The 13,116-nt window shown below is 40.1% G+C and overlaps 1 protein-coding gene across 1 annotated transcript in view; it reads left to right on the top strand.

The window, feature by feature from the left end:
* The window catches only part of taok1a (TAO kinase 1a), a 36,599-nt gene extending 25,033 nt beyond the window's left edge, over nt 1-11,566 (top strand). Inside the window, exons 13-20 of the mRNA XM_036562025.1 lie at nt 367-498; nt 619-855; nt 991-1,119; nt 2,580-2,783; nt 3,130-3,369; nt 3,922-4,134; nt 4,226-4,408; nt 6,249-11,566. Coding sequence (XP_036417918.1) covers nt 367-498; nt 619-855; nt 991-1,119; nt 2,580-2,783; nt 3,130-3,369; nt 3,922-4,134; nt 4,226-4,408; nt 6,249-6,737 — 1,827 coding nt within the window. The 3' untranslated portion in view covers nt 6,738-11,566. The remainder of the gene's footprint in view (nt 1-366; nt 499-618; nt 856-990; nt 1,120-2,579; nt 2,784-3,129; nt 3,370-3,921; nt 4,135-4,225; nt 4,409-6,248) is intronic.
* The last annotated feature ends 1,550 nt before the right edge of the window (nt 11,567-13,116 follow it).

Below are 13,116 nucleotides of genomic sequence, written 5' to 3'. Positions count from 1 at the left end.
GGGATAATTACAATAAAGTTATTTGACCGTTACATTTCAGTGTTGCAAAAATTTGGAACTCCAGAAAATCTTGAAATACCTTCAGGTGTCTAGCGTAAAGCATATCAATAAAGGAATAAAATATTTTAAGTCATTAATAAAAATATTATATATATATTATATATATATATATATATATATATATATATATATATATATATATATATATTAGTTACTAATATTACATAAATTAATAACATTAATATGATTCTGAATTTTCAAATGCAATTGTAGGTCGTTAAAAACAAAGCAGGGCAAAATGCAGTCTGTCATATCTAAGTGAGTTTGTCCCGATTAGACATTGTTTGCTTGGCTCTCTCTCTGCAGGAGGAGGAGAGTTATCAGGAGGACTCTGAGTCTCCAAACCAGCCTTCTGAGGCACAGTCCCCACCTGCACAGACCCCTCGCCGTCAGTACCGCAACAGAGAGCACTTTGCCACTCTCCGCACAGCCTCACTGGTGAGCAGTCATTTGTTATGCCATTTATCATTGAAGTCACTGGGTTTTTATGTGTAACACTGAAAGATAGTGACAGCTAAAATGCTTGATTTCTCAGTAAGCCCTGTGTGCATGTTTTAGGTGACACGTCAGATCCAGGAACATGAGCAGGATTCAGAGCTGCGAGAACAGATGTCTGGGTACAAGCGTATGAGACGGCAACACCAGAAGCAGCTGTTGGCTCTGGAGAACAAGCTGAAGGCAGAGATGGATGAACACAGGCTCAAACTGGACAAGGAGCTGGAGAGCCAGAGGAGCAGTTTCACTGCTGAGATGGACAAGCTTGTTAAGAAGCACCAGGCAACCATGGAGAAAGATGTACTTTATAGCACTTCTATATATTGCTATAGCACTGTGAATCATTGTTCTGTCAGCAGAAATACAAACATTAACGTTTGTCCACTGTGTTTTTTTTGTTTGTTTTTTTTTCTTTACTCTGTTTTCCACTTTTAGGCCAAGACTTTTGCCAGTGATGAGAAAAAGTTCCAGCAGCACATACAGAGCCAGCAGAAGAAAGAGCTCAGCAGTTTCCTGGAGTCACAGAAACGCGAGTATAAACTACGCAAGGAGCAGCTCAAAGAGGTTAGAAAACCACGCATGTAAAAATCTGGACTGGAATACTGAAACAGATTTTTAATTATTTAATTGTCACTGTATAATAATAGGTAATTACAGCACAGTATAATATTTGCAGATTATGGTATTGAATAAAGGAGGGTGATAAGTCAAAAATATAATATCCCATACTTGAAGACATTTTTTATGTCATACACAATAAGTATGACAATATTTTGCTTTTGTGAGGTTTGCCATGTAGAAACCGAAAAAAAAGCCTCAGTAGTGTCACATATAAAAAATGTTAGTGATGCACCGATACCACTTTTTCCTATCATATATATGATACTGATACCTAATTCTTGAATATCGACCGATACCAAGTATCAACACCGATTCCTACTCTATTTGACCTAACTAGCTTTCAAGTCATGATATTGATACAGTTTCACTGTTTAAAATATTTTTATTATGCAAAATAATAAAAGCAGAATTAAACAACAGATAGATAAACCTGTGGTCTGTACATGGTAAGCATGCAGCAGCTTCTCTGGCTTGGCAACATTCTCTGGCTAGAGTGCCAGCCTCTCCCAGAGTTTAGTAAATATTAGTCTTTCATGTTGTCAGTAGCAGCAGTTGAGCCGTGGATTTCTCGGCTTTGTTGAAGCAAAAGGCTGCGAGGTGATGCAGTTGTGTGATGCAACTGAGCTGGCAGGGCTAGTGTACACACATGTCCAGCTAGCAGGCTGATATGCTAAAGGCTAAACCGAGACTAAAGGCTACCATAATGACAACCTGGACTAACATTAATTCAGACCGTAACTGATTACACAGCGGGAGGTGAGGGATTACGGAAAGAAGCATGACTCAGCCGTTCATGTAAGTCGCTAACATTGTTTTACACTGTATGTTGCATTAGCGGATGTATTTGTGACATATCAGTGAAACCAATAGCTTAGGAAGAATTCCATATGTATCACTCTCTACTACAGCCTTTCCATGAAACACTGGCAGATTTTTCTCTAGCATTTTTACTGCTGCTTGTCAACCCACACCGCCGAATTGTTAAGCACACATGTACGTCAGCATGCATGTACATCAGAAATTGCTTTGTGGTTTTGGTCGTAGGCATCCGTATCCCCATCGCCGACAGCGATACTGCGATAGTATCAGCGATGACACTGACACTGTATCGGTGCAACCCTAACATACTATCAAGAACTATGAATAAAATGATTTTTGTTCAGCGTTTACATTCTGCTCGACCTTAAATTAAAATGAAGTTAAATAGGCCTAATTATGCTCTCTTTAAAAAGAAACATGCAGTTTTTAGCTACTGACCATATTCACATGATGTGATGTAATTTGTCACGATAACAATAAAATGTCTTATTGCCCTGGTATTGAAGAAACTGTCCTAGAATTTAATATGGTATGTATGCATATATTCCACAATTCCAACTCCTCCACATTTCTCCCTTCTGCAGGAGCTAAATGAGAATCAGTCCACGCCAAAGAAGGAAAAACAAGAGTGGCTGTCAAAGCAGAAGGAGAACATCCAGCACTTCCAGGCCGAGGAGGAAGCCAACCTTCTACGCAGGCAGCGTCAGTACCTGGAGCTTGAGTGTCGCAGGTTCAAGCGGCGCATCCTTATTGCTCGCCATAATGTGGAGCAGGATCTGGTGAGAGAGGTGAGTGGAGCCAGCCTGGGCTTCTGCTAAATCACAATAAAAGAACACTGTTTATCAAAGTTGGACACATCTAGTAGTTACAGCAAAGAGGACATGAACACCACTGTTTGTTCGTGCCTCTTTCAGGCATCTTATCTCAGAAATTATATTATGGTATGGTTTAGTCTTCAGCAGAGTCATTTAGAAATGAAGACTGCAAGTTTGTCTGGCTACAACTCTGTTCTGAGTGACTAAAGTATCAGCTTTACCCCAGAAGTAACATCCCTATTATTATAACTCTGCTGCAGTGAGTATTCGCTGTAACGTCCATCTAATATTGTCTTTCTCCTTTTTGTGGATTTTGAAGGAGCTAAACAAGCGGCAGACGCAGAAGGACCTGGAGCATGCCATGCTGCTGCGGCACCACGAGTCCATGCAGGAGCTGGAGTTCAGGCACTTAAACACCATCCAGAAGATGAGGGCTGAACTCATCCGTTTACAGCACCAAACCGAGCTCAACAACCAGATGGAGTACAACAAGCGCCGGGAGAGAGAGTTGCGCCGCAAGCACGTTATGGAGGTCCGCCAGCAGCCCAAGAGCCTCAAGGTAATCCAGCAGGATATTTACACGTGGTAAATTTAAAGGTGGCAAAACAGAAGAAAGTTTTATTCAGTAGGCCTGATCATGTGGAACAGGGGTCCCTTGTTTAGACTCTTATCAGTTAGTAAGTTTATACGCACACAATAGCCCGTCCATTTATAATCTCATGTACAGGAGATGCACCCTCATCAAGTTTATACATTTATGAGTTCCCTGCCATTTGAAAATATTGTTTTTTTTTTTCTTTTCTGCCTTCCATCTAAATATTACATGATGTTTCTGACAAAATGTTCAATATGAGGGATTTATGCTTTTACATGTCCAAATCTATCTTGCAATATCCAGCTAATATCTGCATGAACCGCATGCTTTAATCATGCCCAGTTAAGTAAGACTGTATTAGAAAGATGACAATCCATGCTGTTTACATCATTACACCTTTGTTAGACTAGCAGTCTTGGTTAGCTTAATACTGAACCATTGGTGAGATTGCCATTGTACTTTCCCTGGCCTTGTTATGTAGTTAATGTCAACCCTCTCTCACTGTTCTCTCATTAGTCCAAAGAGCTCCAGATCAAGAAGCAATTCCAGGACACGTGTAAGATTCAAACACGACAGTACAAAGCCCTGAGGAACCACCTCCTTGAGAATACGCCCAAGTCAGACCACAAGACCATGCTGAAGAGACTGAAGGAGGAGCAGACACGAAAGCTGGCCATTCTTGCGGAGCAGTACGACCACTCCATCAATGATATGCTCTCTACACAAGCTGTGAGTTGGACACAGATACTAGGCTACCAGTGCCGTCTATGATATACTGTGGTTAATGTAACTGAATGTAAATACTCCCTCTATCCTTCAGCTGAGACTGGATGAGGCACAGGAGGCTGAGTGTCAGGTGTTGCGGATGCAGCTGCAGCAGGAGCTAGAGTTGCTGAATGCGTATCAGAGTAAGATTAAGATGCAGACAGAGGCACAGCAGGACCGTGAGAGAAAAGAGCTGGAGCAGAGAGTGTCACTGCGCAGAGCCCTGCTAGAACAGAAGGTCTGTCCCACTCCATGCACACACCCACAAATAGACACAAAAAGCACACATTAAACACCTAAATTAAAATGGAATTAAAACTTATGGTCCTGTTGATGTCCTTTCCTGCACTGTTTTCTACACTCATTACGTACATGGTGATAAAGCTTAGGACATGGAAACCATGTTCTCCAGGGCTGGCTTTAGGACCCACAATAGGAGATATACCTGTTCAATATGAATACAAGAGTAATGCCAGAGTAATTATATCCCCACATAGACAGACACATGCACCAAGATGCAGAATACAAATTAACATGATGGCCAGCTTGACCAAACAGCAGAGGGGCGCAGAGAATTGGCCGAACTAGAATATTCAAACTTGCTCATCTCTTTTTATTCTTGGCATCTGATGCTCCTCCCACACGTAAACAGTGCACTTCATATCTTTTGCACATTATGCTGGCCACAACTATGACAATTTTGTCATCTTTGTCAGCTGTCTGCACATCCATGCGAACACACTTCTGTGCAGCAGGTTTTATCTGTTTAGCTTTGAATCATTTATTAGCTTTCTAACTTTGTGTTTGCTAGGGATTTAAGAAAACACTCACCCCACGATTTGATTTGGTTCGTGATACTGAGTTCACAATTTGGTGTTCTCATAATATGTTGATCAAAATATGTTGACAAAATAATATTTAAACAAAATCATGATGCTGCAAGCTTACTAACAACACTACAACTGTAGTGAGTTGTTAATTGGTGCTGATTATGACATGAAGTGACAATCTAAATTATTGACTCAGACCGAATTCTCAAATCAATCAGACTCTGTGGTCCAGTGTATTTCTGAACTTTTTGTTCCTATCGGCATTTCGTTCCTATTCCATCACTTAAAATTAGAAGAGAAACTTATAAACAAAATGGAAATACATGTGTAGTACAGATTTTTATGTTTTCTTGTCAGAAGCTCGACTGTGTAACATTACACTCCCACACATGACAAGCAGTCACAGGAGTTGAGGCGACATAAGCGACTTGTCACCTCCTAATGTAACTGTATGGTTAGTGTTTGCCGACACAAATGTGTTTCATGTAGGTTTGTTTTTCTTCTGGCCCTCTTTTAAAAATTGGCTACACTCTTAAAAAATATGGTTATTCAAGGGTTCTTTAGTAAAGGAAATGGATCTATGTAGAACTATGAACACTCAAAGAATCCTTTGCATGATTAAAGGGTTCTTTGCATCGTGAAAGGGTTCTTCCTATTGATGAAGAATGGTTCTATATAGGAGCTTTTTGAAAAGGGTTCTACATAGTACAAAAAAAGGTTCTTCCATTGTTACAGGCTTAACATCATAATAGACAAACCCTTTTTGGTGCTATATAGACCCCTTTTCAAAAGGGCAGTAAAGGGCATAAAACGCATTCTCCATCAGTCTGAAGACCCCTTTCACGATGCAAAGAACCCTTTAATCACGCAGAGTGTTCTTTGAGTGTTCATGGTTCTATGTAGAACCATTTTCTTTACTAAAGAACCCTTGAAGAACCATCTTTTTTAAGTGTGTACTTATCAGACATAAACAGTGGTCTGTGGTTGGTTGTTTGCTAGTCAAACAGCCCTTTCCTGCCACATTAAGAGACAAAACACACCAGAGTCTCTGACAGTAGGATAATCTCTCCCATATGGACAAGTATAGTACAGTACCTGATTTTAGTGTATAGTTGTACCTCATCTGTGCTTTTGACTGACTTCCCAAAGTCTTGAGTTTTATGCATGTGCTCAGTGCTGCCTGTCTTAAATGGAAGACATGGTGACATTGAATGAAGAGTGTAATGTCCTCTACTCTGCTTTTCACAGATTGAGGAAGAAATGCTATCTTTGCAAAACGAGCGCTCGGAGCGCATTCGCAGCCTGCTGGAGCGCCAGGCTCGAGAGATCGAGGCCTTCGACTCAGAGAGCATGCGTCTGGGCTTCAGCAACATGGTATTGGCCAACATTTCCCCCGAGGGGCTGAGCCACAGCTTCCCTGGAGCACCAGCCAGCTGGGCCCCGCAGCAGGCCCAGGGCTACTCATCCACTTCACAGGATTCCCACTGGGGCAGCAGCAGCTCAGGCTCCAGCCACCACTACCACTCTAGTCAGGGAGGAATGGGGCCTCCACAGTGGAACCACGCATCAGGAGGGCCCCTGGGGGCAATGCCAAAGAGCAGCGGGAGCATGGTCATGCGGAACAGCCCCCAGGCGCTGAGGAGGACCACCTCAGGGGGGCACAGCGAGCAGAGCATGAGCAGGAGCACCAGCATCACCTCTCAGATATCCAACAGCTCCCACCTGTCCTACACATAAATACCAGAGTACCAGTGCCAGCCCTACACATATACACATACAAACATATATACGTACAGTTTAGGGGACCACCAGGCAGAAAGAATCAGCCAAACTGCACCCTAATCCGTTCATCCCTTTCCCCTCTTTTTTTCTGTCTCCTTCCTCCCCTTTTCCACATGCAGCTATGTGTGTGACGTATAGATAAATGTTGCTCAGGTTAATAGGTGTTCTAGATCTACATGACAGTTAATTGGCCCACATGCAGAGCTAGAGTACATCTGTGTCTGTAACACTTCTCAGCTCACTTAAAGCTCAATCAATGTGACTCCTTTTTCTTCGTCTTTACAACTTAAATCCATTGAATTGATGGTTTTAAAAGAATAAGGAGAGACAACATAGGTTAACACACAGAAGTGTTACTGAATGTTATCCCAAACTATATTCTTGCCAAGCTGAACCTGACTTGGAGATGCCGTAGCTCCCATGCTGTCACATTGCCAGCCTGCTGTTATGCTCCAAAAATGACATGAATGTTGAGTTGGAACGTTACGTTGGCATTTGAGATGTAGTTTATCTGAAAGAATTAAGATAAAGAAGGGATTATTTTTATCAAGACACAACTTTAATATGAAGAGTATATGTTCTAATGCAGGTGAGAAAGGAAAAAGTAACAGTAGTCTTCCCATGTAATAGTTGTGCCATTATGCACTCCATACTGCCAGAGATTTTACATATTGTTTTGAATTTATTAGCATTTTTAATGTTTGGGCTTTTTAAGATTACAGTTGGATCTAGGTTGAATTAAACACTGCACTTTTGTTGCCAATAAGAGCAAAAATCTCATTTGTCACAGATTGCAGATGTTTGCTTAGTTTTGTACTGTTTGTCTGTGATAGAAAGCTACAGCTGTTAGTGTTTGTAGAATAAGAACAAGAGGACAGTTTTGATGTCCGAAACATTATATGTTTATCAGTGCTTTGGAATGTAGTTTTAGTTATTCATAAAATGGTGTGCTTCCCCTTACATGTCAGTGTTAATGTACCAAAGTAACATTTACCCCCTCATATACTTCCAAGGTCTAAAAACGCTATAAAAAATTTTGAGCTGTCAGTTTGAAGAGTCGAGCACCTTGGTGGAGAAAGTAGAGTTCAAGTCATTAACATTTTGTCCTGATCGAGTTACGCTTATGTTTGATACTTTTTTAATGACTAGTTTTACTTGTGAATCAGGTTTATTTTCTTCATAAATGCCTTGCCATCTCGGTTAGCAGTGTATTTAGCCAAAGAGATCAGGTATGAGTTCAGTCAGTGCCTTTTAATGCATGTATGTATTCAGTGTACAGTACATACATGCATAGGTCTGAATGTTTTACATAGACCGGAAACAAAGCTCTCCCATACAGCTTACTAATATAAGTCATACCTCATTCAACTACAAGGGTAGTGAACTGGCTCTTAAGATATATGGACTTTATGAATGGACAGTAGTTTTGCATTTGAATCTAATGTGTCACACTAGAGCAGGTTGTTTAGATGGAATGGAGGAAGGTGTGTATCTGAATATAGACTAAGGTTTTTTTGCTATATTCTATCACACACTGGAGAGCATAGTTGTGGTTTGCAGTGCCTTTATTAAAAGCTGCCTAGCAGGAGCACTTTATGTAGTTTGTGTTCTTTTGAGAAAAATGCCATGAGCCTGAGTTACAAATACTGTCTTCAATGGGATTTGCGATTTTACTCTGTGTCGTGTACATTGTCTATGGGGATGTTAAATAGTGATACAGAACCTCTGGATTATTAGACCTCTGAAGTTGATTCATCATTCTGTCGTCGGTGTCACACCCATATTAGGAACTCCAGGTCCAAGCTGGTTTACTCTATGAGAAAAATGAATGGCATTTTTGAAAATCACAGCTATTGCACCCTGTGGAAAACAAAAAGTTCCCAAAGCTAATATGCTCTGCCGTATGGACATTTGTCCTCAGAATATCGTAGATCCTCCTAATTATACGGTCATTAAGGGGCCAAAATACTATTGACTATTGCTACAAACACTGCTGCACTTTGAATTGACATAGTAAGCCTGGCAACATCACCAAAATACCCCATGCAAACCAGCAAGCTTTGTCAAATGTGGTAGTTCAGTTACTTTTGCAGTAGTAGGCCACAGTTTGAGTAACTGGTGTAACATTTGTTAATTTTCAGTAGGTACTTATTTTAATGCGACTTCATTGGAGGTGGGTAGAGTAGCCTAAACTCATACTCAAGTAAAGGTAATAATACTTAGGTAAAAGAATGACTCAAGTAAAAGTAAAAGTACATTCCCAAAGAACAACTTGAGTAGAAGTACAAAAATATTGGGTCAAAACATAAGTATACCAGGAGGTCCTAATATGGCTAAGACACAGACTACAGAATGAAACACAGCTTTAGAAATCTACAACAATATCCAACTATCGCCAAATACAGGTACTATTCTGTCAACAAGTGAGTGTTCAGTCTGTTTATACATTTCATGGCCAAATAGTGTGGCTGGTTAATCTGAACAGTTCAGAACAAAAGAATGTCTGTCTGAGTGTTTACGGCTTGTGTACGTGTGATCAGTGAATAGTTGTTAAGATTGTATCCTCATGAACTTCAGTACAAACAAGAAAAACGCGGATGAGAACTGGTATGAATGTAGTTTCCCAAGTTGTCACATCAGGGCATTGCGATCTGGTTTAACAGAAAGAATGCATGCAGGTTTGAACACAAGGATTTCTCTTTGGTTGTGTTTAGTCTTTAAGGCCATGACAGCAGGCTTAGCAATGTAAATGAGCAGATCTGTATGGGAGTATGCGCTCATTCAGAATAAACAAAGGCAGATGAATGGTTAGTTTACATATGAGCATGGGACAAGTAATTTTTTTTGCCCCAGAGGTAAATACCAAAAAATGATGACAAAATGCTCAGAATGTTTTTAAAAAGCTTTCGGCGTGAGTATGCGCTCGAGCAGAATGCTTTCTTACCATGGCAGGGAGTGCTAGTTTTGTCGTCATATTTCCCGCTTCCTCTCTTGGTCTCGTCCTCTGTGGAGCTGGTTGCAGGGTGCGGAGCTCTGGGTACATGAGTGGTGTTGCTGATGCCCCTGTCATTCCTTTCTCTCTGACCTCCTCCTCCTCCTCCTCCTCTTTATGTGCTTCTCTGGCATTACACTAAAGCTCTGCCTGGATCCAGTGTGCGAGCTGATGGATGAGTGAACACACTTGGACAGAATTTGTTTTAAGTCCTCCAAATCAGCCAGTTTCATTTACATCACTGTGACTGCGTGGAGCTCATTTGGAGACTGATTGGATTCACCCTGAGAGAGTTTTAAATGGACTATGATGTGCGCTTTATTTTTGTTTTTTTAATTTTTTTCCCTTGTGTTTTATTTGTTTTGCTGTTGTGCAATTGTGAGTAAAGCAGAATGCTCTCTCACTTTCAAGGCAAGACAAATGAGATGAGGCACTGGTATTTTTTTTTTATATGAAAGTCTCTTCAGCTTATGCTCTAAACCCTTTCATACCAAAAGCTATCCTCCCCCTCTAAAACAACAGATGTTTATTGATAGTTTATTGAACTAATACTTCAGATACGTAATCCACACAGTTGAGTGTGGAGTGTTCATATTGTACATTAAGATAGATTTAAAACATCATCTATGTGAAACCTCTCTTATAGAAAGAAAGAAAGATATTGATAGATATGAACTGTTTGATTTGCTCATGCAGGTGGAGAGTCACTGAGGGGCCTCCAGGAGTTGGACTTCAGGGACTTACGTGTGTTTACACTGCACCTCGACACACTTTCAGTTCACCCAGTTCCATTAAAGAGTTCAGACGTTGCCTCGCAGCAATGAGTCTGCACTTGCCATCCTCCTCCTGATTCATACGTTTTCTCCATTGTGTTCAATGTAAAACCTACTCAAATGAATGTCTCTGGATAAAATGCTTCCACTGTGCTCTACAATAACTATAAGAGCACCTTCTGCAGAAAAGTGGTGATAGCTAAAGTCTTCAGTTTAAACCTCTCCCATCAGCAAAGGTTACAGTTCTTATAGCAGGGTAGTAGTGTCTTATTTAACTGTTGGGGATTATGTTCAGTTTGGTCTGATGTTAAATGTTATCCTGTGTGCTAAGGGACATTAGAGACTTCGTTTTTCCTCTTCTTTGTTATTGTTTACTAGGCATCTCCACCACCAACCTGGATTAAGCATCGATTCATCAGAAATGTTATTTTTGTCCTACTGACTGAATTTAGGGGATGTGTAAGTAATAGTGATATATAAGAAATACAGGTATGAAGTGTATACTTATATTTTTTGTTGTTTTTTTTGTTTGTTTTTTTTTGTTTTTAAATGTATTGAAGGTTCAACCTTCAGTCGAACACTGTGCCATCCCAGAGCTGCCAAGCCCAGTCACTACTGCATTGTCTCCTCTCTCAAGAGAAATCAGCTATGGTTATTTAATTGAGCATATCTGATGGACCAGAACACTTATCTTGCCAACTTGTAAGGAGTAAAATGTCAAGGGGGGGGAGGCTAGTCAAAGGGGAAGGGGTACATTTCTGTAAAAATTAATGTCAGTATTCATTGTCTTCTGGCTGAGCATCACCACTACAATTCATATGTAACCTGTATCAAACTGTATAGATTGTGAAACATGTTATTGAATGTCTAAAAAGATTATGGCTTGAGATTATATTAAAGTATTCATGAATCAGAGAAAAAAAAAACATTTAGGGTTTGATGAACTATTTTGCTTGTACTGTATTGTGTTGGAGGAATAATGGAGAGAGGATTGGCTGTAATAAAATAATTTTAGTACAGCAACTTGTCCTGCTTTTTATTTGAGTTGACCAAAGTCATGAAATTCTTATTAAAGCAAACAAAGTTTAGAAATTATGATGTTGGTGCAAAATAAAATACAGTAAAAGATGTAAGCTTAATGCTGAAATACTATTTCCTGTACCTATGGCACTGGCTGCTGGTCACAGTACTTCTGTAATGACAAATATGTCATTATGTAGCCCTACATACCACATGTTTATTCACAGTGGTAGTACACACAGTGTTCCTGGTTACTCAGTTCAGCTACAACGGGGCGGCCCAAAGTTGGCCTGTTAGAATGTTTGGTTTCGTCCACTATAAAGTTACCCCAACCCCACCGCCTCACCCAGTGAAAGAACAAACATATTTTTACGTTATGTATGACTAATTTACTTCGTATGATCCTATATTTATTGTCTAAGCTGCACTATTACAAAATTCATGCACGTGTTTCATGCAGGTATATATTTCCCCCAGAGAGGTCTCCAAATCCGCACCCTGGCCCAGTAAAAACTTGGCACTTATATATATATATATATATATACACACACATACACGTCATTGGCTCCAAGGCTGGTGCGATAACAGCGTTTAGCTTCTAAACGCACTTGTCCTATAAAACCCTATACAATACTGAGTCATATCAAAACAACACTTAAGAAGAAAACAAAAGATGAGAACACAACAACATTAAGGCAATTATTAATACACAATTATTATAATGATAAATGTATTGTCTAAAGCTCTCTGTTGTATTTGCGTTCTGCCTTAATGCTGTTGTGTTCTGACCTTTTGTTTGCTTCATAAATGTTGTGATATGTTGTGATACGGCGGGCCACCGTAATATAGAACCATTTCATGCTTAATTGGTTCTTTGCATCATTGGTTCTTCCCTTTTGAAAAAGCATAGGAATGATTATATATTTTTGGTGGTTCCTGGTGGTTTTATAATGTGTTTTGTTTTTTCCTGATATCACAGTGTTAGGGAGTCTCTTGGTTTAACAGGTGTTCTGGGATTGAATCCAGATGCGTTTGTTGGTTTCCTGGGTGTGCTACAGGAAGGTCTATACGAAGCAAAAAAAACATCAGATTTTAATCCTAATGGTTTTAATTGTCTCTTTTCAGCAGGTTTTAGACTGATGGAGAATATGTTGTCATGGTTATAACAATAGAAGAACCCTTTTTGGTGGTATGTTACAGTCAAAACCATATGCAACATATCCTCCATCAGTCTACGTTACCATGCAAAAAAATATTTAAGCATGAAATAGTTCTATATAGAACTCGTTATGAATAGATTTTTAACAGAGCCATTGCCTTTACTAAAGAACCCTTGAAGAACCATATTTTGAATCAATTCTAAGCACTATTTAGAGTGGAAGTTCGCGAGAAAAAGCCTCGAGGCCCTTGTAGGCCACCGTACGGCAAAAGTGTAGTCATGTTGCTTTAAGGGCGCGGACCTGAGGCGATCGCACGATCTCCACAGCATGTCTACTGCCAGTTTGCTGGTGAGATGATTTGTAGATCCGTCGGTCCGGAGGCTTCAAAA

Source organism: Colossoma macropomum, unplaced genomic scaffold (genome assembly GCF_904425465.1).
Source record: "Colossoma macropomum unplaced genomic scaffold, Colossoma_macropomum, whole genome shotgun sequence".
Classification (NCBI taxonomy): Eukaryota; Metazoa; Chordata; class Actinopteri; order Characiformes; family Serrasalmidae; genus Colossoma; species Colossoma macropomum.
This window is presented reverse-complemented; position numbering and strand designations above follow the sequence as displayed.